Source organism: Dromiciops gliroides, chromosome 2 (genome assembly GCF_019393635.1).
Source record: "Dromiciops gliroides isolate mDroGli1 chromosome 2, mDroGli1.pri, whole genome shotgun sequence".
In the NCBI taxonomy this organism is placed as follows: domain Eukaryota; kingdom Metazoa; phylum Chordata; class Mammalia; order Microbiotheria; family Microbiotheriidae; genus Dromiciops; species Dromiciops gliroides.
The window spans coordinates 51,696,226-51,720,967 of NC_057862.1; the positions used below are offsets into that span (position 1 = coordinate 51,696,226).

General features: G+C 44.9%; 1 protein-coding gene across 1 annotated transcript in view; it reads left to right on the plus strand.

The window, feature by feature from the left end:
• The window catches only part of CDH23 (cadherin related 23), a 623,958-nt gene that overhangs the window by 563,935 nt on the left and 35,281 nt on the right, over positions 1-24,742 (plus strand). Inside the window, exons 38-45 of the mRNA XM_043983602.1 lie at positions 7,794-8,015; positions 8,519-8,638; positions 11,051-11,231; positions 16,252-16,385; positions 17,536-17,745; positions 18,643-18,750; positions 21,127-21,229; positions 22,778-22,903. Coding sequence (XP_043839537.1) covers positions 7,794-8,015; positions 8,519-8,638; positions 11,051-11,231; positions 16,252-16,385; positions 17,536-17,745; positions 18,643-18,750; positions 21,127-21,229; positions 22,778-22,903 — 1,204 coding nt within the window. The remainder of the gene's footprint in view (positions 1-7,793; positions 8,016-8,518; positions 8,639-11,050; positions 11,232-16,251; positions 16,386-17,535; positions 17,746-18,642; positions 18,751-21,126; positions 21,230-22,777; positions 22,904-24,742) is intronic.

Below are 24,742 nucleotides of genomic sequence, written 5' to 3' on the forward strand. Positions count from 1 at the left end.
GTATTGTACTAGACACTGGGCGGGAGGGGGGCAGGTTATGTACAGGAACATCAATCATTGAGGCAGCTAGGGGGCACAGACTTGCCCAAAGTCACATCTGGTTGGGTGACAGATATCTGAACACAAGTCTTCCTGTCTCTGAGTCCAGGTCTTCCCATTGCACCACTCTACCTGAGATGGCAGAGCCCCCGCCCCAGTGAAGCTTATGGCCTGGCACGAGCCGTCTGGAGTTTGATTTCAGCAGACAAGAAGACCTCAGGAATGTGAGGCTCAGCCTCAGATTTTACATATTAAGCATTCTCCCCAAGGTAGTAAAACTGAGCTCCCCGGGCAATCTTGACCTTGGTTCCAACATTATTATTCGATAACTAAGAGGAATCTTTCAAGGCTTAGTAACTTGTACTAGATGCTTGGTACTTGAAGATGTATCTTCAGATCATTATTGTGATGATGCCCTGCGATTGGGGAATGGGAACCAGGCTTGGGCTCCAGGGCACCAAAATCGAGAAGGTAGTAATAGTGTGTTCAGTTGGTATTTCAGTTGTGTCTGACTCTTCCTGCCTCCATTTGGAGTTTTCTTGGCAAAGATACTGGAGTGGTTTACCATTTCCCTCTTAGATCATTTTGCAAATGAGGAAACTGAGGCATATAGGAAGTGACTTACCCAGGGTTACATAGCCAGTAAGTGTCTGGGGCCGGATTTGAACTCAGGAAGATGAGGCTTCCTGACTCCAGATCTAGCACTCAATCTACTGTGCCACCTAGCTAACAACAAATAACGGTACTCAAACTCTTTTAGCAAGTAGAACCAGCTCTGATTTTTACTCAGCAGACAAGAGTGTCCTAGTTACCATAGGAAGCTATGGAAATTACCATCCTCCTTGGTTTGGTCCTACTTAGTTCCACCCCCTGGCAGCCGGCTCCTGCTATACTTGAACTTCTGTCTCTCTGCAACAGGCTATGCTGGGGTATCTCTTTCCACAGGGCCTGAGCTGAGATCTCTCCTCTCTGAGGTTTCTCCCTTTCCTAATTGAATTGATCCTACAAAGTTGATTTGAAGGCATCTTTCATGTTCACATGACATCCCTAGCATCAATATCACAATATTGCAAACCAGTGATCAGCCAACCTCCTAGAAAATGGACAAAATAATTTTCAGTCATAGGACCCCAGCATCATATATTCGGAGCTGGAAGAAACCTTACTGAATTCAACCCCTTCATTTAATGGATGAGTGGTTTGATGGGAATCACAGAGTCAGTCAAGCAACAAGTATTGATTAAACGCTTACTGTGTGCCGGGCACTGTGCTAAGTGCTGGAAATATTAAAAAGACAAAAAAAAGTATTTGGTATTGACAAAAGCAATATTTGAACCCAAGTCAGTGATCTTTCTCCAACACAAGAAGTCTTATTTCACAAAGACATTAATTATCTACTAAACTGGAGAAGTAAACAAAGAGATTTACTATTCTGACAATGTGTAAGATGATGAAAGAGCAAGTGTGACTTCTAAATTGAGTGAATGTAGACCTCTAGAAGTGACTTTAGGATGATCTCTTAAAATTGTTTTACTTGTAGATCGAGAAGGCTGCGCATATTTACTCACAAGAAAAGGGCACTTTCATTCAGTTTTGTATTTCCCAAAGGAATTTAGTTCATGCCCGCTAGCCTGATAGAATTTGCTATTTTATTTCAAGATCTGTCTAGTAAATTCTTTATTTGATCCAAAGCCAGGAAGCCAGGCAGCTCAAATTCTGCCTGCTCTGCTGAAATGACCCTGAGACAAGTCAAACTTTTGTGTCTTTTGAGTCATCAGAAATAAAAATAAATTACTGTCCAGTGGCATTTGAGGGTTAAATAAATTGCACGTTTGAGTGTGGTCCTTGTAAGCCAGATCAGCCAGTTGAATCAGATGTCCCCATTTCCCGACCATTTTAGAGGAAAGAAATGAGGAAGGAAACAAGGATTTTTTTAAGAGCCTACTATGTGCCAGGCATTGCACTAAGCAATCAACCAGTATTATGAATAGGAGTTTCCTTGTGGACCTTCAAGGTTGAATTCAGGGATATGTGATTTTTTCCCACAGATGAACATTTGCTTGGTTTGACCATTTGGGGCTCGCTGGGGAATCTGTGAGGTGTTCTACCAAAAAATGTAATAAGACAAGGTTGCCTAGCACCGAGTTGGGGACTCAGATATAATACATATATCTGATAATATAGTTAAAGGGTTTTGCTATCTCTAGTTTTGCCTTGGTTTAAGCTGTGGTATTTCTGAATCTGAGTAATAATGAGATGTAGTGGAACCTGAAGAGGTACCTGCATAATAGAGTAGATCACCACTGGGTTTAAAGTCAGAGGACCTGGATTCAAATCTTGCTTCTGACTTATTTCCTGTGTAACCTTGAGCAAGTCACTTAACCTGAGCATCAGTTTCCTAATGTGTAAAGTGAGGGGGATTGTACTCAGTGGCCTCTGAGGGCCCTTCAGACCCTGCATCTATGGTCCTAGAAACAAGGCTCTCCTCAGTGGAGTATGGCACACTGGAAAGATAGTTAGACTTGGAGACAGGAAGATTTTTTAAAGTGCTTTAAGATTTGCAAAGTGTTTTTCCTCCTAATCACCCTACAGGGGTAGGGAGTTCAAGTGTTCATATCCCTGCTTTACAGAGACTGAGGCTTCATGTGGTTTGGTGACAGATGGGCCAGAATTGAAGTTCAGCCTCAAACTCATTTCTTTGGATTCTAAAACCAACAACTCCTTTTACTATGTTGTGTATGCCTCATGTACGGGCTCCCTATGATAACTTCTCCCCTTCCTAAATGCTCCTAAACCATGCCTTTAATAATAACACCACCGGGGCAGCTAGGTGGCGCAGTGGATAGAGCACCAGCTCTGGAGTCAGGAGTACCTGGGTTCAAATCCAGCCTCAGACACTTAACACTTACTAGCTGTGTGACCCTGGGCAAGTCACTTAATCCCAATTGCCTCACTAAAAAAATAATAATAATAATAATAATAATAACACCACCACCATCAACAACAACAATAATTCTTACTCTCTCCTGATAAAAAGAAAGCTTATTTGGGGGTTATCAGCAGGTAGATCATTGAAGGGAAGGTGGAAAAGGGGTGTTGTTATCTCAGAGATCTTGCAGACAGATGAATCCCTGGAAGGAAGGAGATCAGCTCTCAAGATGCAAGGGGTTGCCTTCTCTCCTCTAACCAGCTTTTACCATCTGGTCCCCCACAGATGCTGAGGAAAGGCATACTCCCCTGTTTTCAATTCTGCCACCAGGCCTTGCCTGGCCCAGGCGCATGCATATATAAAATATTATGTTATATATAATACATGTTACACGTGCACATACATACATGTGTATGTGCATACATGTACATATACATGTGTGTTGTGTGTAAGTGTATATGCATAGATTTGTATACACACGAACTCCTTTCTTCCCTTAAATACAACTGAGACAGAGGTCAGATTTTTTTCAAAGGATTTTGCACACAGAATAACAGAAAGAAAATTGTTTCCGTAATCAGAGAATCTGGTTTCGAGTCCTGCCTCTGGTACTACCCAGATGCCCTTGGGTAAAGCACTTGCCTCCATAGGCCTCAGTTTCCCAATCTGTAACGAGGGGTTTGACAAGACGTCCTCTGAGATCACCCCCAGCGTTCCTCTGCTCCTCTCAAGGTAAAATAAAAAAACATCCTCCAAGGGTACAGATCCAAGAGCCCTGGAATCTTGTGCTGGGAGCACACAGTCAAGGTCAAATCGGCCTCCTCACGAAGCCAGATTTCCTTCCAGCTAACAGGCCTCGTGGCCTGGTCCCGCCAAGTCGCCAACCACCATGCCGCTCCTGAAGAAGGCCTGTCACGTGCTCCCTCTGGTTGTGACCCCCCAGATTTCTGTTCCTTCTTATTTCCAGTCTGGCCTCCCTTCCAGCCCCTGTCTCCACATCCTGGGATAAGTTTTCCAGGTACCCTTAGGCCTCTATATAACAAGAGGACTGTCCCCCAGATTGGATGAGGCCTGGCTTCTATCCCCACCAGCCCTGTGAGAGAAGTGCTGCCCCAAGGCCCCCCACAGGTTTACAGCACCCAAGCCCCACAATGCTATCCCCAAGCTATTCCCAGGGGTAAGAAGAGAATTCAGTTTATTCCTCCTTCTGCCTCCTCCTCTCCCCCACAGTCAGAAATTTCCCTCCTGGTTGGAGGTGATGGCCAAAGAGATGGATCTGAGGTTTGCCCTAAAGCTTTGGTTCACCTCCCCTGGGGGGGAATTGCCCCCTTGACAGCTAAGTGGCTTAGACTTGGAGTCAGCAAGGCTTGAGTTCAAATCCTGACTCAGATACTTGGTAGCACTTTGACCTTGGGGAATTTGCTTAACCTCTCTGGGACTTAGTTTCCTCAGTTGGTAAAATGATGAAGTTGGGCTCCATGGCCTCTAAGGTGCCTTCCAGATGTGAATCTTATGAGCCTGTGACCCTTTCCCCAGAGGGAGGGAGCAGCCACGGCCTTGGATGCGAAACCCTCTGTCTCATGAAGATGAGTCTAGCTGGCTCTAAGGAGATAGGAGTCCACCAGCTCCTTGGTCATCATAGAGGAATGAAGTCTTCTCTCCAGCTCCTCAGCCTCAATTCCCACCAGGCTGGAGGAGGAGGCAGGAAGGGAGGAAGACCCAGGAGGACTTGGGAAGAAGAGACCCTGGCTCACATCTCACTTCTCACCATGAAAGCTCAGGCCTCTGGCGGGCAGTGAGATGGGTAGGGACTACATTGAGGAGATGAGGCCAAAGCTAAGATGGAAGAAAGGTGGGAGCAGAGCTTCAGACCTTTCCCCCTCACCCCAGTAGCCACAGAACCTTTTGAGATTGCATCAGGGAGTCTGAAGACACAGGGGTGCTGGGAACTGGGGGTGGGGGCAGCATTGCCCAACTTGTGGGGAACATACAGGAAATCTTACGTGCCAGTTGCTTAATGCATGGGCATTTTGAAGAACTGGTAGAACATTGAGAGGTCCAGAGTGGGCAGTATGGGGGGAGATGGGCATGGCCTAAACTTTGGGGTGCTTAGTCCTAGAGAAGGAGCTAATTACCACCTGTGTGACCTTGGGCAAATACTTTCACTTCTCTGGGATAGTTTTCTCATTTACAAATGGGGGGGGGAGCTAGATGACCTCCAAGTTCCCTCCCAGTGTTAAATCTACAATTGGCTCTTACAATGACTGTCCCACTTCTCAGCTGTAAGCGAGGCGTCATCCAGATCTTTTGATCAACTTTCAGACCCCATCCCCACACAAATGCAGTGATAACCCAGAAATGAGTCAGACTTTTGTGTCTTTTGAGTCATCAGAAATAAAAATAAATTTCTGTCCAGTGGAGTTTGAGGGTTAAATAGATCCGCACATTTTTAGTGTGGTCATTGTTAACCAGACCAGCCGGTTGAATGGGGTCTCCCCATTTCCTGACTTTTCTGAAGGGTGGAGAAGAGGGAAAAAACAAGCATTTATTAAGCACCTCTGTCTCCAGTCAAGGCCAGCCCAAGGCAAACCTGGGAAGTCAAGAAGTTTGCCTAGTACCTCCCTACCCCTCCACTGGAATCTGGTGTCCTATTCCGGGAGAGCCAATTATTAGCTGGCTGTCAGCTGATCTCCAATAAATGGCTAGTTGATAAAGGTTTTCCTCTCCATGGGATATTTATGCCTTAGTAGGGGACTATTAGAACCTAAAAGACCCAAAGGAATGAATCTTTAATGATGCAAATTCAATCACTGTAGCAGATGGTGTGAGAGATCTTTTTGCGGTATGGCAAGATCACGGAATTTGGAGTCTGACAAGCATCAGGTGGTGCAATGGATGTTGCATCAAAAGGCTTGGGCCTCAACCACATTTTCCTGATTTCTACCTGTGTGACCTTGGGCCAACTGAACAAAATGATCTCTAAATCTCTGCCTTTTCCATATTTATGTTTAGAGGTCAAGGATCTGAATTCCAATTCTGCCATGTACTAGCTATGGGGGTAATTTCTTAATTCTCTGGACCTCAGGTTCCTCAGAACTGTAGGGATAGTTCTGAGGCAGGAGAAAAAAAATAAGAAGTCAGCTTTACCTTCCCCCCAACATACTGAGTGAAGCTCCTGAGGTGATTTACATGGACTTGGGTAAGAACCAACAGGATGATAGAAATTGAAAGGAATCTTCATATTCTAACACAAGGAGTTATAGGCAACATGGTACAGTGGGTAGAGGACCAATCTGAGAATTAGGAAGATGTAGGCTGAAGGCTTGTCTCTGGCTTTGTGACCAGAGGTGCATCACTTAGCTTCTCAATGACCCACGTAACTCTCTAAGATAAGTTAAAGTCTAGTATACTCATGCTCCACACTGAATATATCATAGGTCCAGCACTCTCCTCCCCAAAACAAAACAAAAATGTAAAGCGTAGTCTCCATTCAAAGATAGACAATGTTTAATATCTTCTCTGCCTGGTTGGCTGGTTGTGTCCATGGGTCTGAGTCACAAAAGAGGTAAAATAGAAAGACTATGGCCGAGGCCAAGAAAAGGGGAATGGGAGGGAGAGATAAAGGTGGAAAGGGCAGGATGGAACCAGCAAAATGAAGGATTTGAATGAGAAGGTTTCTAAGCTTTCTTTCTATTCTAACAACTTCATTGATTCATTGATACTTCACCAGCCCTGCCTGAAAAAGAAGCTAAAAGTACCACTCAGCACTCTTATTTCTTCTTCTTTTTTAAATTATAAATTTGACAAATATCAACATAGACAAACATTGCTATATATAAAGAATAGCAGAAAAAGATGATTCCACATGAAACTGATGATTACATATAGGTTCTTTTTTCAAGTATATACATATATATATATATATATACTTCCTCCTGCTTTCTTTTGTGCATACTTAAGGTATTTCCTTAACACTTATTTCTATCATTTCTTTTTTGGCAACTCTATCCCATTCCTCCCTCCCCCCAAAAATTCTCCCCATTCAAAAAGAAAAATTAAAGCCCTCCTTTAAAACAAACAGATATAGCCAAGCAAAACAAATTTATACATTGGTTGTGTCTGAAAATATATGCCTTCTGTTTTACCTACAATCCATGCCCTCTCTTCCAAGAGAGAAGAGATATCAGTCTTCTGGAGTTGTGATTAATCACTGTATTAAACAGAGTTCTTAAGTCTTTCCAAGTTGTTTTTATTTATAATGCTATAGTCACTGTGTAATACATCAGTTCATCTAAGTCTTCCCAGGTTTCTCTGAATTCATCCATCTCAGTGATGTCCCATTATATTCATATACCAGAAATTTTAGTCCCCTCACTCTAATGACTCTAGTCTGCCATGACCCTGCCTTTGTACAGGCTTTCTATTTGTGGCCTTCCAATACCCCGTCTCTGTTACTTCTCCCTCCTTCAGTTGCTGTAATATCATAATGAGTGAGTCCAGCCTGAGCTAGAAAAGAGCTAGAAAACTTTTAGATTAAAAGGCCTTTCATATAATATTTAATAACATTATTGTTATAGATCTTTAATTGTTCTGTCCTCAGTGCCTGGCCAGTAATAGGTAGTAAAGAAATGTTTCCTGACTAATGAAAGAACATGCTCAGTTTTGCATGATGGGTAGTTTGGGGTTAAAGGTGAATTTCCCTTGCTCTTTTGTTTACTGAATTGGAGCCTCTCTGCAATTTCTTGCTCAACAGGGAAAGCTGCTAGCCATTCTGCTAGAGAAGCCCTTATTTGACTCTTTTCTTTCCTCATGGCTTTCTCTATAGGCTACCACCCATGTCTATGTGACCATTGTGGATGAAAATGACAATGCGCCTGTGTTCCAACAGCCACGCTATGAGATATTGCTAGATGAGGGCCCAGACACCCTCAACATCAGCCTTATCACCATCCAGGCACTTGACCTGGATGAAGGCCCCAATGGCACCATAGCCTATGCCATCATCGCTGGCAACATCATTGACACCTTCCGAATTGACAGCATCACGGTCAGTGCTCCCCTCTATCTCCCATCCAACCCTGGTTTAGAGAGCATGGGCCTTGCAACTCTGCTTAGTAGAGACAGGCAAAGTCTCAAAAACTGGATCTACTGGATGGAATTCATGAGCAATAGAGACTTTGGGAAATGGCTGGTGATCTCGGTGATGTGGGAAAGAGAGCCAGAGACACATATCCTGGGGTTCACCTGGAGTCAGGAGGAAACTGGAGCAAGGAACCTACTCAGAGAAGTGTCATTTTCTACTTTCTCTGTTGGGTTGGACGGCATGAGAGCCAATACCTATCCTGTTGTTCCCTCCCCAGAGTGATAAACACACACCAATGCTCTAAGTCCCTGGAGTCCACCAGTGCCCCAAGTCTCTCCTCCAACTGGGCCCAGCCAGCTGTAACAGGGTCATCCCACTACAAGAAAGAACCGAACTTCTTCTCAAGCTCTCTGTTGTTCAGAGGGCCCTATGACTTTAATCATCATACTCTGTATGTCTCTCCCCAGGGGGTCATCAGCACTCTGAAGGAGCTGGATTATGAGATCAGCCATGGCCTATACACTCTAATTGTCACTGCCACTGACCAGTGCCCTATCCTATCTCGACGCCTCACTTCTACTACTACGGTATGTAATAGCTCCTCCTCCTTGAATAGGCTCCCCAACAACTCTACTGGTCTTGGGAGAGGGTGAAAGGCATCATAACTCTCATTGAAATCGCACATGGGGGCAGCTAGGTGGCTCAGTGGACAGAGCACCAGCCCTGGATTCAGGAGTACCTGAGTTCAAATCCGGCCTCAGACACTTGACGCTTACTAGCTGTGTGACCCTGGGCAAGTCATTTAACTCCCATTGCCCAAAAAAAAAAAAAGAAAGAAAGAAAGAAAGAAAGAAAGAAAGAAAGAAAGAAAGAAAGAAAGAAAGAAAGAAAGAAAGAAAAAAAAAAGAAATAGCACATGGCTAATTGACCTAAAGTCTGGTCTTATCTCTACCTTTGACATTCTGAGTGACCTTGGGGACATCACTAAACCTTTTTAAGGACTCAGTTTGCTCACCTGTCAAATGGAAATAATTCTATCTACCCCACTTTCCCCACAGGGATATTGTGAAGATCACAAATGTTACAATACTCAGAATGGAATAACAATAAAGTCAGTATCGCCTAATAGTGTTTTACAGTTTTCGGAATGCCTATAAAAGTATCTCACTCTTTGAGACTAGGCAGGCTGTAATTATCATTCCCATTTTCTAGATGAGAAAACTGAGTTTTAAACAAGTTAAGTGACATTCTCTGGAACTAGAATCCAAGCCTAATATTTTATTATTTTCTAGTTACATGTAGAGATAGTTTTCAACATTTGTTTTCATAAAATTTTTAGTTCCAAATTTTTCTCCCCCATTCCCTTTCCCCTCCCCAAGGCAGAAAGCCATCTGATATAGGTTATATATGTACAGTCACATTAAGCATATTTCTGTCATGAGTACTGACATATATAACCTATATCGGATGGCTTGCTATCTTGGGGAGGGGGGAGGGAGGGGAAGGAGGGAGAAAAAATTGAAACTAGAAATCTTATAAAAACAAATTTTGCAAGCTATCTCTACATGTAACTGGAAAATAATAAAATACTTTTATGGGAAAAAACATATTTCTGCATTAGTCATGTTGTGAAGAAGAATCAAAAAAAAAGGGAGAAACCTCAAAAAGGAAAAAGCAAAAGTAGAAACAGTATGGTTCAATCTGCATTCAGATTCCACAGTTCTTTTTTCTGGATGTGGAGAACATTTTCCATCATGTGTCCTTTGGAATTGTCTTGAATCCGAGCCTTTTGACAAAGCTGGGATGATAGAGTTAGAATTCAGAAAGAACTCAACAGGTCAGAAAATCAAGTTGAATATAATCCTATGAAATGTAATAAAAATAAATGTAAAGTCTTACCCAAGTTCAAGAAATCAATCTCCAGGTGCAGGAGGGATGCTTAGAGTGCAGAAACCAGAAGCTAATTTAGGGGACTAGAAACTCCATGAGTCAATATGGGAGCCAAAAAAAGCTGATGTCATCTTGGGCCATATTACAATAAATGCAACTGCGAGGAAGACGGAACTAATGGTATGAAAGCACTGATTAGACACTTCTAGATCATATTTGATTCTGAGGACTATAGTTTTGAGAGGATTTTAATAAAATGGAGATTGTCTAGAGGAGGCCAATCAGAATGGTGAAGGGCCCTGGATCCATGCCACAAGAGAATTGGTTGAAAGAATTGGGGGTGTTTCCTCTGGAAGAAAAGGCTCAAGGGGATATAAAACTTCTCTTTGAGGATGTGAAAAGATGGCAAGAGGGGATTAGGCTTGTCCTCGGACCCTAGGAGCTTCCAGAGCCCTGGAAAATATTTACAACCCTTTCTGCCTTATTGAACCCAGGGAGGGTGAGGTGAGGGAGTTCATCACTTTGATGTAGTAAGGATTCCAGGATACCTGGAAAGTTTTCTTTTTTTTTCTTTAATTCTTTTAAAATCTGTTTGTTTGGTTTTTTGTATATTACATTTTTATCATAAAAATATTTTATTATTTTCTAGAGATATCTAGATATCTCTAGATATCTCATGTAGAGATAGTTTTCAATATTTGTTTTTATAAGATTTCTAGTTCCAAATTTTTCTCCCTCCCTCCCTTCCCTCCCCTCTCCCCAAGACAGCAAGCAATCTGATATAGGTTATATACATACAATGACATTAAACATATTTCTGCATTAGTCATGTTGTGAAGGAAGAATCAGAGCAAAAGGGGAAAACTACAAAAAAACAAAAACAAAAAAAGTAGAAACAGTACAGTTCAATCTGCATCTAGATTCCACGGTTCTTTTTTCTTGATGTGGAACACCTTTTCCATTGTGAGTCCTTTGGAATTATCTTGGACCATTGCATTGCGGAGAAGATCATCACACAATGTTGTTGATACTGTGTACAATGTTCTCCTCTGCCTAGAGAGTTTTCACAGGCTGAGTGAGCCTTGATGGGGCTGCTATTCTCCTTACAGGTGTTGGTGAATGTCAATGATATTAATGACAACGTACCCACCTTTCCCCGGCACTACGAGGGGCCCTTTGATGTCACAGAAGGCCAGCCTGGGCCCAGGGTGTGGACCTTCCTGGCTCGGGATGTGGACTCAGGCCCCAATGGACAAGTGGAATACAGCATCGTGGATGGGGACCCTCTTGGTGAGTGATGTTCCAGGGCCAGGATGGGTCCTAAAGGGAGCTACTTCCCTCCTCCACCAAACCCAGGAGGTGCATGTCCCCAAGCCAGTACACTTAATCCAGACTGCCCCTTTCCATGACGCCCCCCAAAAGCAAACTATTCTCTGCCTTTTTGCCTATAAGCACATAACGCATGTCCACCAAAAGCTCCATAGATAAACACATAGGACCACAGATCCATGCAAAGAGTGACAATAGCAATAACTCACTCATCTGTCCTGAAGGTTCAGGGAGCACTCTCCCCCACAACAACCCTGGGAGATGGGTAGTGCCTATGTTATCTCCATTTTACAGGTGAAGAAACTGAGGTTAAGTGACTCCAAGGTCAGGCAGCTAGTAGGTGACCTCTAAGGTCCCTTTTTGCTCTAAACCCTAAATCTGATAACCCTCAACGGCAGCATCACTCCTTGGCTGAATCAGCTCCAGACCTTTCCTTACCTCCCATTCAAGCTCCCTCTGGGTCTGCTCTTTGCCAAGGGACAGTGGGGCATCAATTGAATTTGCCCTAGTTTGCTAAGTGCTTCCTAGTTTGCTAGGCCCTGTGCAGTATAAATAAGACAGCTCCTGCCCTCGGGGAGCTTAAAATCTAAGTGAGGTGACCAAAATATGACCAAATATGATCAAACCTAAAAAAGGCACAAAGGGCTGTCAATTCACAGGGAACAAGGATCGCTCCTACCTGGGGGTTGTAAACATGGAGAAATCAGGAAAGGTCACAAAGGAGGAAAGTAGCATTTTAGAGGAGCCTCATGAATTAATGCGTTTTACAAATATTTGAGGTGAAAATTAGTTTCCTTAATAGTATTCATGCCATCCCCCAGAGGAGACTACAGAATAGAAAATGCTTATGATATTGTCCATTATAGCCCAGAAAAATATAACCTGGCACCATTAATAGCATAATATCTCTACATCATTTAAGGTTAACCTAGTGATGTTTTGCATGATACTTTCCTTATTGTGAGAGAGGCAGTACCCATGTCATTATCTCCATTTGTGAGGAAGGAGGTGAAGAAACTGAGGTATAGAGAGGTTTAATGATGATCAAGGGAACACAGCTAGTAAGTGTCAAGGAGCTAACTGGGCTGCAAATCAAGGTCTTCTGAAACCAAGTCATAGCTGGCATTTATCAACTGCTTTCAAGTTTATGAAGTATTTTCCTTGATGCACATAATCTTACTTCAGCCTCAGAATAGCCCTGTGAGGTAGGCTTTCCTGCCAGGAAAATTGAGGCTCATGTGAAATGACTTGACTACAATCACACAGTCAGTCAGTAAACGTCAGAGGCAGGATTTGAACACTGGCCTTCCTGACTTCAAGTCCCACAGTCTCCAGTGTGCTTTTTTCTGTGCCATATTATCTCTGTAGCCCAAGGGTTCTTAGCTGTTTTGTGTCCTGGACCGATGGTCATGCTAAAGCCATCTTATCTGTGCTCTACAGAGCCAATTGTTAAATTTTCAGTGTGAATTTTTTATACCTTTGAAATCAGCCAAGACTACAAATCAGAACTTGAGTTATTGTTTTATTGATTGTCTAGACTTGAGAAAGTGATAGAGAAAATGTTAATGATGCAGATTCAATTTATAGGTGTATAGTACATGTGTTTTTTTTTCTAGGAGAACTAGTCATTAAACATTTACCAACATACCCCTATCAGAGTCTTCCTGAGAATCATGTTCTTAAATGTACACAATAAGATACAGAGAAGTGAAAAAGAAACCAAGTCTATTGAAATGCAGTTATCAGACTATTAAAATGTATTCATATCAATAATTGCAATATATAATATTAATGGCATCATTAACATGATAACTTGATATTATAATAATCAGTTCACAACCCCCTGCAATCTATCCACGGGCCCATGAGGGCCCCCGGGTAAGGTCCATAAACCATATAAAACACTAAGCAAATGTAAGCCAATATGATTATAAGATCATTGGAAATGTTTGAGAGTTGATGTCATTTCTATTCAATCACATCCAAGTGTTCGTTTGAATTGCATGCTATTTGATATTTAATCTGGGGGACAGCTAGATGGCGAAGTGGATAAAGCAGTGGCCCTGGAGTCAGGAGTACCTGAGTTCAAATCCGGCCTCAGACACTTAACACTTACTAGCTGTGTGACCCTGGGCAAGTCACTTAACCCCAATTGCCTCACCAAAAAAAAAAAAAAAAGATATTTAATCTGGGTATGACCCAGAACTGATTCCTTGCAGGGTATCGGCCAGCTAAAATGCCTGTGTCCGGAGGAGGCCAGATACACCAAAGGGTCTCTCAAGAAAGACTTGGTGGCCAGCAAGCCCTTTTTGGCTGCCTGCTTCTTCCTGGCTCAGTGCCTACCCTGTAGTGGGCCTGGCAGAGAGAGAGCGAGAGAGTGAGAGAGAGAGAGAGAGACAGAAAGAGACAGAGAGCGAGAGACAGAGAGAGACAGAGACAGAGAGAGAGAGCGTGCAGCTTTCCCTAACACGGCCCCCACCCTGAGCTGCCAGCATCAATCTGTCCATCCCCACTGGGGACTAACAGGGTGGGGCTGGTTTCTCTCCCTATCTCAGAACAAAAACACCCTACCTAAAGACTGCAATCTAAACCCCAGTGCCCAGAGAAGCCCCTGCTCCTCCCCCACTGGCAGTAGGGGATGGGGGGAGCCAGGGAAGGGGGAGAAGACTCCTAAGAATGTGGAGGAGTTAGGAATCCCCATTTCTTTAGAGACATAGAACATCAGCCTCAGGAAATCCTGCTCTAAACAACATCCTTCCTCCTGGGCACAAGGAAACTTGCAGCCTTTTGCTGTGGGGCGGAAGGGGCTGCGGGACTTGCCTGGGTCGAGGGCAGGTGGGAAGAATGTAAGGGATAGGGATGGGGGGGGGAGGGGGAGGGGGCCGGCGTTTGTTGGGAACCCCTGGCTGCAGGTTTACCCTGTCTGTTATGTCATTGTAAAATCAGAGCAGGAGGGACCTGGGGCCAGGCAGGGAAAGGTGGAACATTAAGGAAGACAAAATGGGCAGGAGAGATTATGGGGAAGCCAAGCCCCTATTATCAGCCTTGAGCCAGAGAGTGCTGTGTGACTTTAAGCAATTTACTTTCCCTCTTTGGGCCTCAGTGTCTCCCAGCTGTCAAACCGAGGAAAATAAAGTAAACTCTTGCCCCTTACAGCCCCATGGGTTGAACACCAGTTTGTCTGAAAAGGGGGTGGTTAATCCAGAAATCCAGGGTAGTTTCTAAAAACTAAAAATGAGAGGGCACAGACCTTGCAAACTGTACTGCAGCCTCCTGTCTCTGACGGTGGACACGTGGAAAAGTCAGTGGTTGGTGAAAACCTGAATGAGCCTGAACAGAATAAACGTTGACTTAGGAGGAGTCAGAGACCTGGGTGTGGACCCCCGCCTCCCTGATTGAGCCGCTCACTGTGCTTCCCCTTTCCTGCCTTAGCTGCCTCAGTGAGATGATGCAGTAGATGGAAAGGCAGGCCTGAAGCCAGGAAGACCTGAGTTCAAATCCTACCTCAGAGATCCAGTAGCTGTGTGATACAGGGCAAGTCACTGACCCTCTGCCTCAGTTTCCTCTTCTGTAAAATGGGGGTAATAATAGCACCTACCTGAGGTTGTTGTGAGGCTCTAATGAATGAGGTAAAGCACTTCATAAATCACATAAATGATCTATTGTCATTTTATCTATATTATCTATAAATTATCTATAAAACAAGGGAGTTAGACTAGATTGGTGACTTTTAAGGTCCCCTACAACTCCAAGTTTCTGTGATTCTATGGGTTTTGGTCCAAGTGTAAATATATAACCTCAGTCCTACAATACTGAAGAAAGAGTACTGCATTTGGAAATAAGAGGATCTGAGTTCAAATGCTGCTTCTAGCACTGTGTGGCCCTGGGTAAGTCCCTTCACCTCAGGACCTCTGCTTCCTTATCTGTAAAATGAGGCAGTTGTACCTGTAAGGTTCCTTCAGCTCCAAATCTGATTATATGATCTTATATGACCTTTGACCAAGATGAAAGCCAACAGGGGCTAGTGAGTATATAAAGGCCAAGGAATTGTGGGATAAGGGATGGGGAGGAGAGATTGGTCCTGGGAGACAGCCCTCCTCCTGTGCTCAACCAAAACCTATTCCAGGGCCAGTCTCATGCATGACTATGCTATGGGTGATAAGGGGTAGGGGGGTGGCCCAGACTCCCCCAAATCCATGCCATGCTGCTCTGCCACCAAACCTAAAGTTCCATAATTAACAAATCAGTCTCTTATGTTGAGAATTGCTGATTTGCTGTTTTAAAAAGTGAACATATGGGGCAGCTAGGTGGCACAGTGGATAGAGCATCAGCCCTGGAGTCAGGAGTACCTGAGTTCAAATTCGGCCTCAGACACTTAATACTTACTAGCTGTGTGACCCTGGGCAAGTCACTTAATCCCAATTGCCTCACTAAAAAAAAAAAAAAAGTGAATATATTCCTAGTTTGATGGACATATTACACCACTAAACCTTTCATGCTAATGAGCTTACAAAATGATTTTCCTTGGGGCAGTGTGAGGGCATTGGTATCCAAACCTGCAGATGCCCTGGGCTGAAAGGTTTAACAGCTATGCCCAGGAGGTTGTGCTGGGATGGAGTTACCCTGGATTTCCAGGGTCTATTTAAAGGGCCTTGAGGAATATCCTCAATGCTGATGTCGGAGCTGGAGTGAGAGAAACTAGCTCCCCCGCATGTGGAGGGGAAGGGGGTGTGGTCAGAAAGCAGTGTGTCTATAAGGGAGTGGGGAAGGGGGAAGAGAGAAGAAGAGAGAAAAGAGGGGAGGGAGAGTGAAGAGAAAGAGAGGGAGAAGGGTAAAGGGGGAAATGGGGGGAAAGAGGATGGGAGAGAAGTGGGAAAGGAGGGGAGAGGAGGGGAGGGGAGGGGCGTGTCCTGGGCTACATTCAACTCAGATGAGACTCCCCACTCCTTTGCTTACTACTGGTTCATGTCTTGGCCGCCAGGTGAGTTTCTGATATCTCCTGTGGAGGGAGAGCTTCGAGTGCGGAAAGATGTCGAGCTCGACCGAGAAAACATCCCTTTCTACAACCTCACCATCTGTGCCCGGGACAGGGGGATCCCCCCACTCAGTTCCACGGTGAGTCTGTGTAGTGATTGACTGGTGGATCTCTCACCTAAGGCTGCCCTTTCCTCTTCCTCCTCCTTACCACTGACCCTTGATGAGCAATTTGCTTCTACTAGAAAGTCTTCATGGTGACACCACCTTCTTTTACCTCCAGACCTAGCCTCATTGGGCCCCCTGATGGATCACAAGCTCCTCTGGTGATGGGACTTCCCTGGGCCCTCAGGCTGCCCTCTGATCATGGCTGGGGGCAGCTCTCTATGTTCTAGAAGCCAGAACCCCAAACTTGGCATAGACTTGGCCCCATAACCAGAAAGACTTGATCATGCAAGCAGGGTGGCACAGTGGGTAGACCACTGGGCCTCGGGTCAGGAGAACCTGAGTTCAAATCCAGCCTGACACTTACTAGCTATTTGATGCTGAGCAAATCACTTTACCTCTGCCTGCCTCAGTTGCCTTATCTGTAAAATGTGGATAATAATACCTACCTCCCTGGGTTGTTGTAAAGATAAAATAAAGATTATATTTGTAAGGCAATTTCCAAGCGTTAAAGTGCTATATAAACATTAGCTCTTCTTTTTCTTACTCCAATATTGCTATTATATAATTTACACAGCACAGCTGTGAGGATGCTCTCCCTCAAACCCTAAGTATTCTAACCAGTATTATCTGTTATGAGGTCTGGTCCTTCATGTCTGGGAACCTCTGCTAGATCGACTTCTCTCCTCATAGCTTCTTTCTCCTCTTCCTTCCCCTTTCCCCTTCTTTCTTCTTCTTTCTCCTCCTCTTCCTCCTTTTTTGTCCTTCCCTTCCTTCCCCTTCTTTCCTCTTTCTCCTCTTCCTCCTCCCTTTTTGTCCTCTTCCTTCCCCCTTCTTTCCTCTTCTTCTTTCTCCTCCTCCTCTTCCTCCTTTTTTGTCCTTCTCTTCTTTCCCTTCACCCTCTTCCTCTTCCTTCTTTACTTTTCCCAATAGACTATAAGCTCCTTGAGGGCAGAGGCTCTTCTGCTTTTTGTCTTTGTGTAGCCAGTGCCTAGCACACAGCAAGCACTTTGTAAATACCTATTGCAGTGAAGTCAATTCCTCCTTCTCTTAGATTTCCCCCTTCTTTTTCCTCTCCATTTGACCCCAATTCATGCTGTCGCCTCTTCTTCATCCCTTGCCCCAGATGCTGGTGGGAATCCGTGTGCTGGACATCAATGACAACGACCCAGTGTTGCTGAATCTGCCCATGAACATCACCATCAGTGAGAACAGTCCTGTGTCCAGCTTCGTGGCCCACATCCTGGCCAGTGACGCTGACAGTGGCCCCAATGCCCTCCTCACCTTCAACATTACTGCTGGCAACAGAAACAATGCCTTCTTCATCAATGCCACGGTGGGACTCCTTTCCTCTTCTTTATTCTCTTTGGGCAGTGGCTCTTGCAGTCCCCCCACCCCACTCCCAACCCTGGACACACACACACACACACACACACACACACACACACACACACACACACACAGAAACACACTCTTCTGTTCCAAGCCAACCATAGCACTCAGCCCAGCAGAGATGTGTGCCATTCTTCGCACCTCCTCCAAGATATGCTTAACCACATCAAAAAGGCAGAAACCACATGCCTTTCCTTTGCCTACTTTTCTTTGGCCACCCCGAGACCCATAAAAAGAAAAAAGAATAGCTCTTTTAGTGGAAATGTGGTCTTGGGGATTTGGGTTCGAATGTTACCATCATCTTCCTATTCCCATCCCTGCCTCCACCCTCTGGCTCAGCCTAATCCTTAGACTGTCCATCAAGGTTGATCCCCATTTGGTTATTACACGCTTGGGGCTGGGATTTGTTCCATGGGCTCTACTAACTTGGTCTGTCATGGGATGTCTTGTCCACTTTAGTGAGTCTGTCTTAGCCAGACCATAATGCTACTTGTTCTGTCATGGAGACTTAGCCCTCACCTGGCGGAGGGGAAGGATTACATGGCATATTTTGTTGTGGTGGTTTGTTAAATGATAAAAAAGTAAAATCCAATTTCTTTGGAGAACTTTATAGCCATGCATGAAGGAAGGCTGGGAAACACTGCCCCCCAGAGGTCATGAACTTCATCCATGAAACATAATGCTCTGAGCTCCCTAGCATGGCCACAACTCATCCATCTCCGAGGCCAAGGGGGTGGAGGGCCTCAGAACTAAGGGGATTTTTCAGATGGGGCTGGGCCTCCTCCCCAAATAGACCCAGATCACCTCACACACATACTCACTTCAAATCTTCCCTTCTCAGACAGGGATCATCACTGTGAACCGACCCCTGGACCGAGAAAGGATTCCCGAATATAAATTGACTATTTCTGTGAAGGATAACCCAGAAAACCCACGCATTGCCAGAAGGGTGAGTAAGTTTCAGCCACAGGGGCAGGGTGGGACTGGAGCTAGGGACAAAGGAAGAGATAGAAAGGTAGGAAAACTCCTCTTTGTGTGTGACTATCCCAACTCCTACCTCCTCAGCACACAGGTACTCTCCACAGTCCTGAAAGCACCCTCCATTGACAATTAGATGGAATTGCTCTTCCCTTTGCCATTATCAAAACAAGGAGAAAGAGCTTATGTCAAGGGCACCACTTAAGGAAGCATCTTTCTCTCCCCTTTCCTGTGTGGTATAGTGGTCACTTCCTTCTCTGAGTCTATTTGCTGATCCGTAAAATGAGAGGGCTAGACCAGATGAGATCTCAGTTCCCCTCCACAGCTCTGTATGATACTATCCTAAGACTGGATTATATCTGAGCCCTTTGAGCTCCAAAAAAATGTTGGGGCTCTCACTCCTCCTTCTTTGTGTTTTTCTGCCCCTGCTACCTTTCTTTGAACTTCTACCTTTTCTTTTTCCTCTCTCCATTTGTTTTTCCTTCCTTTCGTGCATATATCTTAGGGTCACCCATGGTGTGGTGTGGGTAGTGTGATGTCGGGATTAGAAAACAGCTTCCAATGCAATTTCAAAAGTACAGACTCTCAGAGTTCAAAGGAAACTCACAGCTGTTTGTTCCCATCCATGCCTAAATAAGACGAACCTCTACAATACACTTGCATCATCCTCCAACTATTAATTAAAGACCTCTGGTGAGGAGGAACCCGCTACCTCCTAAGACAGTCCATTCCACTTGGAAATTGCTCTCATTGTAAGGGAGATGGATTTTGGTGGGGTTTTTTTCCCTTGCATCAGGTCAAAATCTGCTTCTACCCTTTGGTGCCAAGCAGGACAAAGCTATGCTTGAAGAGAGTATCATGACATCCCCCTCTTCTTACCAAGTCTGATCCAACAGAATCGCACTATTGTATCATTTTTCTTAACTGTTTTTCTTAGTTAAAGGGAGAGTTCAGTTTTGGTAAGAGGGTAGGGAAGTCACCTGTAACTGTTCTGGTGAGTCCCTGGAACTCTGTAGACTTAATGTGGGCACAAGGGCATATGATGCCTTTTTGCTCTAGGAAACTGAAAATACCACTCTTGGATAAATGTGTAGGTGATTGTACCTGTGGGGACATGATTGGTGTCCATAGATGTCTTGATGCTTCTTTTTCTTCATTTCTTCAAGGATCTGTGATTTCATTGGTCAAGAAATAAATATTTATTAAATGCCTACTATGTGCCAGGAACTGTGCTAAGTGCTAGGGATACAAAAGGAAGCAAAAGACAGTCCTTACCCTCAAGGAGCTTACAATCTAATGGATTACTCATTGTCATGAGTAATCCCTCAACCAACATAGATCACCACCTCTCTGGGCCCTTGAAGATTGTGTTTGGAAGTTGCTGTGACAAGAATCCATCCACCGTGGCCAACATGGCCTCTCCCAATGATAGCTCAGCTGGTCCTCAGATCATAGGCATCTTGTCCCTCAGTGAGTCCATACTCAAAGCCTTCCTACCTTGGTAGAATATACCAGACTTTGCACCCTGCTCCCATAGCCTTAGAGAACCCAGGGCCACCTCCACAGCACTATGAGGCATCAGGGGAAGACTTTGGTCAAGGGACAGAGCAGATGAATGAGTAGAAAGAGAAAACAACATCCACAATGATCCCAATGATGTAAATTAAAATATCACTAAAAGAAAGGTAACTTCTGAGTAACTAAAAAACCAAGTGAACAGATGAGGGAACATACTCCCCTCCTCTCAGCAGAGAGGCAGGCAGAATTACATATAGGTGCCCTTTCCAACAGAATCGCACTATTGTATCATTTTTCTTAACTGTTTTTCTTAGTTAAAGGGAGAGTTCAGTTTTGGTAAGAGGGTAGGGAAGGATTTCCAGAAATGAGTAGTGTAAATGCAAGGAAAATGCAGTAAAACTTTAAGAAGAAAAAACCCACAGAAATAAACAAAGGTGAGTTGTCCTGGATATGACACATGAGGGAAAAAGCAAACTAGACAAGATGAATCTCAGGGCCCTGGCAAGCTATCCCAATAACAAAATTACTTATAATTTCTCTGAGCCCCAGTTTCTCCAGCTTCTGAAATAATGGCAATAATACCCATTATACCTATTTCACAGGGGTTAGGACCAAATGAAAAATTGCTGAAAAATAAGAAATGGCAGACAAAGGCAAAATGTCATTCTTTTCTAAAAGTCAATGCCCCCTCCCTTTTCTAGCTTCGAGATCCTCCATCTGGGGTCCATATTGCTCTTTTGCAGCCCTCTGTCTATGGTATCCCACTTTGAGAACATTGGCCCCTGCCCCTACTCTCACCCACCACCATCCTCTTCTTCTCCCTCCACAGGATTTTGACCTACTAGTGGTCTCACTTGAAGATGAAAATGACAACCACCCACTCTTCACACAGAGCACCTACCAGGCAGAGGTGATGGAGAATTCTCCTGCAGGTATGTGCAAAAGAGACCTGACCCCTAGGAAACCCCTAGGCAGAGTGCCGGGAACTACAGCGATGGGCGGTTGGGGAGATGGAAGGAGGGGTAGGGAATGTCCATTCAGCAAGTTTTTTACTGAGCACCTGATCTGGGGCTGGGCTTGTGCTAGACAATGTAGAATCTTGGCTTTTGGGGGATGAGGACCGGACATTTGGTCAGGCATTGCTCCTGGTGCAATGCCTGGCACACAGGAGAACCGTCTTGTCGAATTAGACTGACTTGTGGAAGTCTCCCATGTAAGGGGGACAGGGCCCCTTGTCAGGGTAGCGAGAACACAGGGCAAGAGCTCCATTTCTAGCGTTGCCAAGCTGGAAGCTAACTTACATCGCCCATGTGCTAGCCGCATGATGACAGTGGAAAGGAATCCACTTGCCCCGACCTAGCAGGACCCAAGGGCTGAGGGATCTCCCATTGGGTATTTGGGGCAGGGGTGCAGAATTCCTGAGAAATCAAAGACATGAGCCCTACTTTTGAAGACTGCACAATCTCCTTGGGGAGATAAGATGCGCTAACTGGGGAAACGATGAAATGCCAAAGGGAGCCCCCTGGTGGCTAAAAGGAGGAGCAGGCTATGGCTTGGAGTGTTCTAAGGCATCCTCCTTCAGGGAAGGAACCCCAGGTTCTGGCCCTGGGAAGCTGGATTTGACAAAGGCTGTGAAGTGGGCAGAGGCTCCCCTCCTGGGGAGCAGAGGCATTAGTCTCAGATCAGTCACCAAGGGTTTTCCAGGCAAAATTATCCCTCCCACTGTCCTCTCTGCTTGGCCCCATTCTGCCCCTCCACCCCAGGAACAAGAGGGTTTAAAGGGCATGCCCTGTCTATGGGTCAGCATATGGTTCTCTCCCCTCCTTCCTACCCTTAGCAACAAATTTCCTCACAGAGATCAGATTCTCACACACTTACAGATATGTACCCACAAAGATGCGAGCTGGGTGCACATATACAGAGACAGCCATGCATGTGCATACGTGCACTTGCAAATATGTTTAGACACATGCACACACATATACACACCGGTACCAGCACAAACATGTACATAAGTGAACACACGATGCTATGCATGTGCTCAGATTCACAGCTCTGTGTGCTCATAAATGAACACACCTCCCCTCACCTAGCCTCACACACACGTTTGCATGTCAGAGGGAAGTCAGGAAGCTGCCCAGAGACTTTCCAGGCGACTCTGCTCCAAAGGCTGCTGGGAAGGCAGGCCACAGGTCCCGGGCTCAGCCCTGGCCCCAGATGGGCTTGCTCACGGTTATGTTTTGTTTTCTCCCCCAGCAGGGCTTTGAGGCTGCTCCTCACCTGAGTTCAGTCTGCCAAGGCTACCGCAGCCACCGCTCCATCACTTGTCTCAGCCCCTGCCCCCACGGGGGCCCTCACCCCATCCACCTCACTCATCCATTGTCAGCCATGGGTCACCTGGGAGAGTGGGAGGAGGGAGGGGGCACAGGGGACTCATCCCCTTCCCAGAGGTGATGTTTGCATTTGTCCTTCTTTCACAGGGACACCCATCACCATGCTCAATGGGCCTATCCTGGCCCTGGACAATGACCTTGGCATTAATGCAGTGGTGACCTACAAACTCCTAGGGACCCAGAGTGGCCTCTTTGACATCGACAATGCCACTGGTGAGGCCTCCACCCCTTCATTTCCTAAGCCCCTCAGTTCCTGATATGGTCCCCTGCTGGGGGGAGATGTTTACTCCCCCAGGGCCAGATTCGCAACCATGGCTGGGAAGACTTCAGAGATGCTGTCCATATATCAAGTTGACAAGCAGATTTCATCACTACCTCATGTCTTTTGTGGTCTGAGGAGCTCCAGCTGGCCCCCAGAGTCCTTCCCCTTACCAAGAGATGAACAAATGGTGACAGGGCCCCTCAGAGAGGAAACTATAATGAGAACACCCACAATGACTCTGTGAGAGAGAGGGTGTAATCCTCCCATTTTACAGATGAGGAAGGTGAATCTCTGAGAAGTCAAAAGATTTGCCCGAGGTTGTGCAGTAGTAAGTGTCTGAAGTAGGAGTGGAACCCATGTCTCCTGAATTTAGATAATGTCTTCTTTCCATTCTGAGGCAACTAAATGGATAATAATAACAACTAGCATTTCTACAGTGCCTACTACAGCCAAACACTGTGTGCTAAGCACTTTGCAAATACTGAACTAGAGTGAGAAAGACCTGAGTTTAAATCCAGTGTTTATAATCCTGAGCAAGTCACTTAACATCCATCTGCCTTTTCCTTACCTGTAAAATGGAGATAATAATAACACCTACTTCATAGAATTGTCATAAAGATAAGATAAAATAATATCTGCAAAGTGCTACATAAAAGCTAGTCATTAGTGTTATTATTATTATTCCTCCATATCTCTGTGAGTAAAAACCTGTATGGAACAATTACCTCAGGGATAAGTCTAGCAGCAAAACTATACAAGGAAACTCCCAGACTCACAAGAGCCAAGCAAGAAGTGAATTTCCTAGACATTCACTGGTAGGGGAAGTTCCTTGCTTTTATCTATGGATAATTTAGGAGCAAATGAAATGCTTACCAAAAAGGAGAGGAATTTTGCCACAGTGATCATTTCAAGGGGTGGAGTTCAATCAATAGGTCACCAGCAGAATTTCCCTCTTCTGCTGGTTTTTGTCCTCTTACATAGAAGATATTCAGAAAGTGAAAGTGATACCAGGTAAAGTGTAATTTTGGAGCCCCTGGGATTTCCACATGCAGCCTCCCTCTCTTCTTAGTATAGGCACCTCATCTTGCTATCTGATTATGGAGGGGAGGTGCCTTTCCACAAACCTTCCTTATTTTTTCCGTGCCTTGAGGTCTTCAAGACTCTTACTCTTTGTATTTCTGAGCCTGAGGTTCCCAAACTGAAGAGACTGGGTAGCTTAAGAGGGAGACCCTTGCTGTCTGCCCCTGAGCACACCCTAATACAAACCCATAAGCAGACACTGTGTCAGGGCCCTTGGGCTTGAAGGATGAAAGTGTCAGGCAGCTCCTCACTACTCCTATTTGGCAGTTGACTGTGAAATCTCCATGTTTGGGAAGGAAGGAACCTAATTTTGCAACATAAGGTCTGGAAAGTTTCAAAAACTTCCCCAGTTACTGGCCCATATTCATGCCCTTGGCCTCAACTATCCACTTGGAAGAATATTCTAATGGTTAGAGAGACAGCAGAGATACAGAGAAAATTGCATTCCTCCCATGGGTCACAGGAAGCTTAGGCAGATAATGTCAGGACTGAGTGTTTTCCTTTTTCAAGACTATCAGCCTTTAGAAGATAGGATCGTAACTTGTATCCTATATAGTAGACTGAAAACAAAATATTTGGATCCCTTTCTCATTAAAACAGTTCTAGCCTGGTTTCCCATTACCCCTAACTTCACTCATATGGCACAGGTGACTCAAAGATTTCAGGAGGAGCCCTGGGAAAGGATCAGCAACTGGAAGTGTGGGGAAAAA